The sequence below is a fragment of the Triticum aestivum genome, chromosome 4D, assembly GCF_018294505.1.
Source record: "Triticum aestivum cultivar Chinese Spring chromosome 4D, IWGSC CS RefSeq v2.1, whole genome shotgun sequence".
Lineage (NCBI taxonomy): Eukaryota > Viridiplantae > Streptophyta > Magnoliopsida > Poales > Poaceae > Triticum > Triticum aestivum.
The window spans coordinates 59,447,643-59,451,339 of record NC_057805.1 but is presented as its reverse complement, the minus strand read 5'-3'; the positions used below and the strand labels follow the sequence as shown (position 1 = coordinate 59,451,339).

The 3,697-nt window shown below is 59.8% G+C and overlaps 1 protein-coding gene across 1 annotated transcript; it reads right to left on the bottom strand.

The window, feature by feature from the left end:
- Window positions 1–1,491: 1,491 nt before the first annotated feature.
- LOC123096198 (F-box/kelch-repeat protein At2g44130) lies at window positions 1,492–2,907 on the bottom strand. The gene has a single exon (XM_044517843.1). It carries the CDS (start codon window positions 2,842–2,844, stop codon window positions 1,732–1,734), a length of 1,113 nt encoding a protein of 370 aa, XP_044373778.1. The 5' UTR covers window positions 2,845–2,907; the 3' UTR covers window positions 1,492–1,731.
- Window positions 2,908–3,697: the final 790 nt, after the last annotated feature.

Sequence of the window (3,697 nt, the reverse complement as noted above, 5' to 3'; positions counted from 1 at the left end):
GGGGTTTTTGTGGGTCGGGGTGGACCAGCGGTGGGCCAGGCTAATGTGGCGGGTGAGCCCGGGCATGCTCGGACCGCCTCATGTCTGCCCTACATTTGGGACGGATATGGGTGGTCCCGGTCAGTCCAGGCATTTGAGAGTTTCGGTTGGGTCGCTATTTTGTGACCGGTCAGTGCTCGGACGGCCTGTCCGGACGTATGAGACAGATAGGGCATCCGGTTGTAGATGCTCTTCAGGACTTCAGCCCTTGTCTTCTCCGACCGAGGCAACCCCTCCAAGAGTTACCAGCAAGCCACCCCTGAATTGAACCTCCCTCGGACAACGGTGAGAAAGGGAGGCGGCTAGGTTTTTCACATCGTCTTTGCCCTCTTTTTGTAGCTGCGCTTGACGTTCCATTAGGCCAACTCCACCGCGCGACCCCAAACGGACGTCCGGTTTGGCCGGATTTTGTCCCTTTGGGTAGGGCGATGGGGTCGTGTCCGGGCGTGTCCTGGGATGCGGTGGCCGTGCGCCCAGCGCGCGGCCGCATCCTTTGGCCCCATCTTGTCCGCCTCCATATTAAAAAGAGAACAACGTTTCAAATACCAGCGGCCCTAGTCACGCCGGCAACAGAGCCAGCGGCCTACACGTCCTCGCCGGCAACACAACCAGCCTCCAAAATGAATAGTTTTGTTTGCCGGCAACAGAACCAGCCTCCAAAATGAATGTGTTTCTCGCCGGCACACAGCCAGCGGCCCAGCGGGCGGGCGGCACCCATGCCAGCCTCCAAAAAGAACGGCCACGGCCGATCGGACGACCTAGTTCAGGCCGTCAGCGTCGAACATCTCCTTCTGCCTGGCCTCGAATCAACTCCTTGTCTTCTCGCTCATCTTGATCAAGTGCACGCTCATGATCGCAAGGGCCACCTCCTTTGCTTTAGTTGCGGCATTGGTGGCCTCGATGTCGAGCTGCCACTGCCTGGCCGAGACATTGGCGGCCTCGATGTCGAGCTGCCTTTGCCAGGATGCCTCTTCCATGTCGATCTTCCTCCTCTTGGCCGCATCCTCCATTTCAAGCTTCTTCCTTTGAAGCTCTAGGTTTGTCCCTTTTACCCTAAATGGACGGGGCCAGAAAGGATGGGGTCGCGTGGTGGAGTTGGCCTTAAACCAACCGGACACCGTTAAAGATCGTCCACAGGGAGAAACAAAGCCACGGAGGATTTACTAGGAGGATCCACGGTGAGGGGCGCCCACTGCGTGTACTTCAAGTTACACTTGACTGCATTGTGAAATGCTAAGAACAGAGTCGAGCAAGGCAAACTGACTCTCATGAATCCGTGCTAAACCCTTCGTTTCGCTTTATGTCTCCGTGTTTCGCTTTATATCGCACATTTGGTTGTTACTCTCAGTCTCATGAGATGTCTCCACGAACCCAGAAAGTTTGCCTGTTTTTACCTGTTCCCGACGTATTTTTGACTGAAGAAGGCGGATAAATGTTGTTTGCCAAGAACAATCAGGTAATCCAACCTCTATAGATTCGAAAAACAAGGATTACTACACCCCTGATCCATCAGTCCAACCATACGAGCAGGAATTCAGTTCTGCAACAGAGGCAGATGAACACAGCTGAGCTAACTACACTACTCCTTCGCCTTCGATGCCGTCGACTACTCGCATCTGCCTTCCGCTCGTCTCTCGCACACATGACATGGCTAGCAAGAAGTCTCCTTGGACAGGAGAGCGGTCCGAGACATCACACGCGCACGGATCCAATGGAGAAGACGAAGCCGGCGAACTGCGGCGGCGGGCGCACCACGGTCCAGTTCTTGGACTTGACGTCGAACACCCACAGCGCGTGCCCGGTGCCCCCTCCCTCGGACTCGATGGCGCCGGTCACCACCACGCGCTCGCCGCCGCCGACGGCGACCGCGCGCGCCGTGCCGGCCTTGAGCCCCGGCGGGGACGGCCCGACCTCGCGCCAGCTGCGCCGCTCCCCGCGGTACTCCATCACGGCCGTGCCCTCGATGCACCACACCCGGCCGCGCACCACCACGTGCGCCGCGGACGGCGGCGCGCGCACGCGCTCCAGGCGGCGCCACTCGCGGGACGCCGGGTCGAACCACTCGGCGTCGCGCTCGAAGCCGCCCTGGCGGCCCGTGCGGTACCCGCTCACGGCCAGGAACCGGTCGCCGGCGACGGTGGCCATGCCATCGCACTCGTCGCGCTCCTCCGACATGTCCGGGAGCGGGTCCCAGGCGTCGGCGCCGGCGTCGTACGCCTCCGCCGTCTTGAGCGCGTTCTTGAGCTTGTCGTGGCCTCCCGCGACGTAGATCTTGCCGCCCGCCTCGGCGCAGGCAAAGAAGGACCGCGCCGACCGCATCGGCGCGCCGCGGCGCCACACGCCGGTGGACGCGTCGAGCACGTGCACGTCCGCCACGGGCTCGAAGGTCTTGGGGTCCCACCCGCCCAGCACGGCGAGGCGGCTCCCCACGGCCGCGCACTGCGCGAACATCGGCACGGGCGGCGCGGCGCCCTCGCGGCGCCACTCCCCGGTGGTGACGTTGTACACCGACACGCCGTACGCCTGGGCGTTCTCCGGCGCGACCCCGTCCGCATCCGCGGCCGCCGGGTTCCCGAACTGCAGCAGGTACACCAGGTCCTCGTTGGCGCCGGCCTCGGCGCGCGCCAGGGCGAAGTCCGGCGCGGCGGCGGCGGTGTTCCAGCCGCGGCAGACGCCCCGCATCGAGCGGAAGGAGGCGTGCGGGACGCGCGCCAGGCAGTCGACGGCGACGTCGTCCGGCATCCCCGGGATGAGGTCGATGTGCTCGACCTTGCACTCCTGGACACGGCTCTTCTGGTTCCTCATCTTCGTTATCTCTGGGATTGGGATTGGGGTTGGGAATGGAGATGGATGGCTCTCTGGCTCGGTGGAAGGGTGGCATAAATAGAGCGCTGAGAGGGCACGTGGCGCAGCGTGAATGGAGCTGAGGACACATCGAAAGCTGTATATTGAAGAGATGAAAATTCAGAGCACTGGCGCCAGTCGAAATGCAGTTCACCGCGCACCGACGACAGCACCGACGACAGCCCGATCTCTGTCGTGGCTTCTTCGCTTGTTTGATTCTTGCTACGATCCAGCCTTTTGTTTTAAAAATACATTTCATTCGCAACGCATTCATATAAAATTCGAAGCATCTTTATATTTCGCAAAGCAACAGCCGTCCTGTGTTTCCATCTACGCCGGTGTAGCAGATGGGAGAGGGAGTAATCTTGGATCTCCCAAGCGTGTGTACTTCTGTTTTTTCATTAAATTTTTGCTATTAGAGTAATTCTGGCAAGTCTCAATAAGTACCGAATTCTAATATTAACCTTCGGGTTGGAATTCGAGATTCGAAAAACAGGTCCAGCAAAGTACGGAATTCACACAAACACGCCAAATCCGGCCACGTTTGCCGCTGGAGTGCGGCCATTCCGGGTATAAATCAGCCCACTCTTGCTAAGCAGTGCCACTCCTCACCCATCTCCTCCTTTTGCCGGCGTCACTCCTCCCTCATCCTCCCGTTGACTGAGCCTTTCACGTGAAGCTTTTCCCGGCGAGACTAAAGAAGACCGCGCCAAGAGAAAGTTTTAGGAGAGGATGTGGAAATGGTCTGAGTGGGTCGAGAAGGACACACCCCACAAGGCTGAATCAGCCGTTGGGCCGAAGCGCCTCCCAGCCG

What these genes read in the sequence shown, in the direction of transcription:
- LOC123096198 (XM_044517843.1), bottom strand. Translation starts at nt 2,844, where the DNA reads ATGAGGAACCAGAAGAGCCGTGTCCAGGAGTGCAAGGTCGAGCACATC.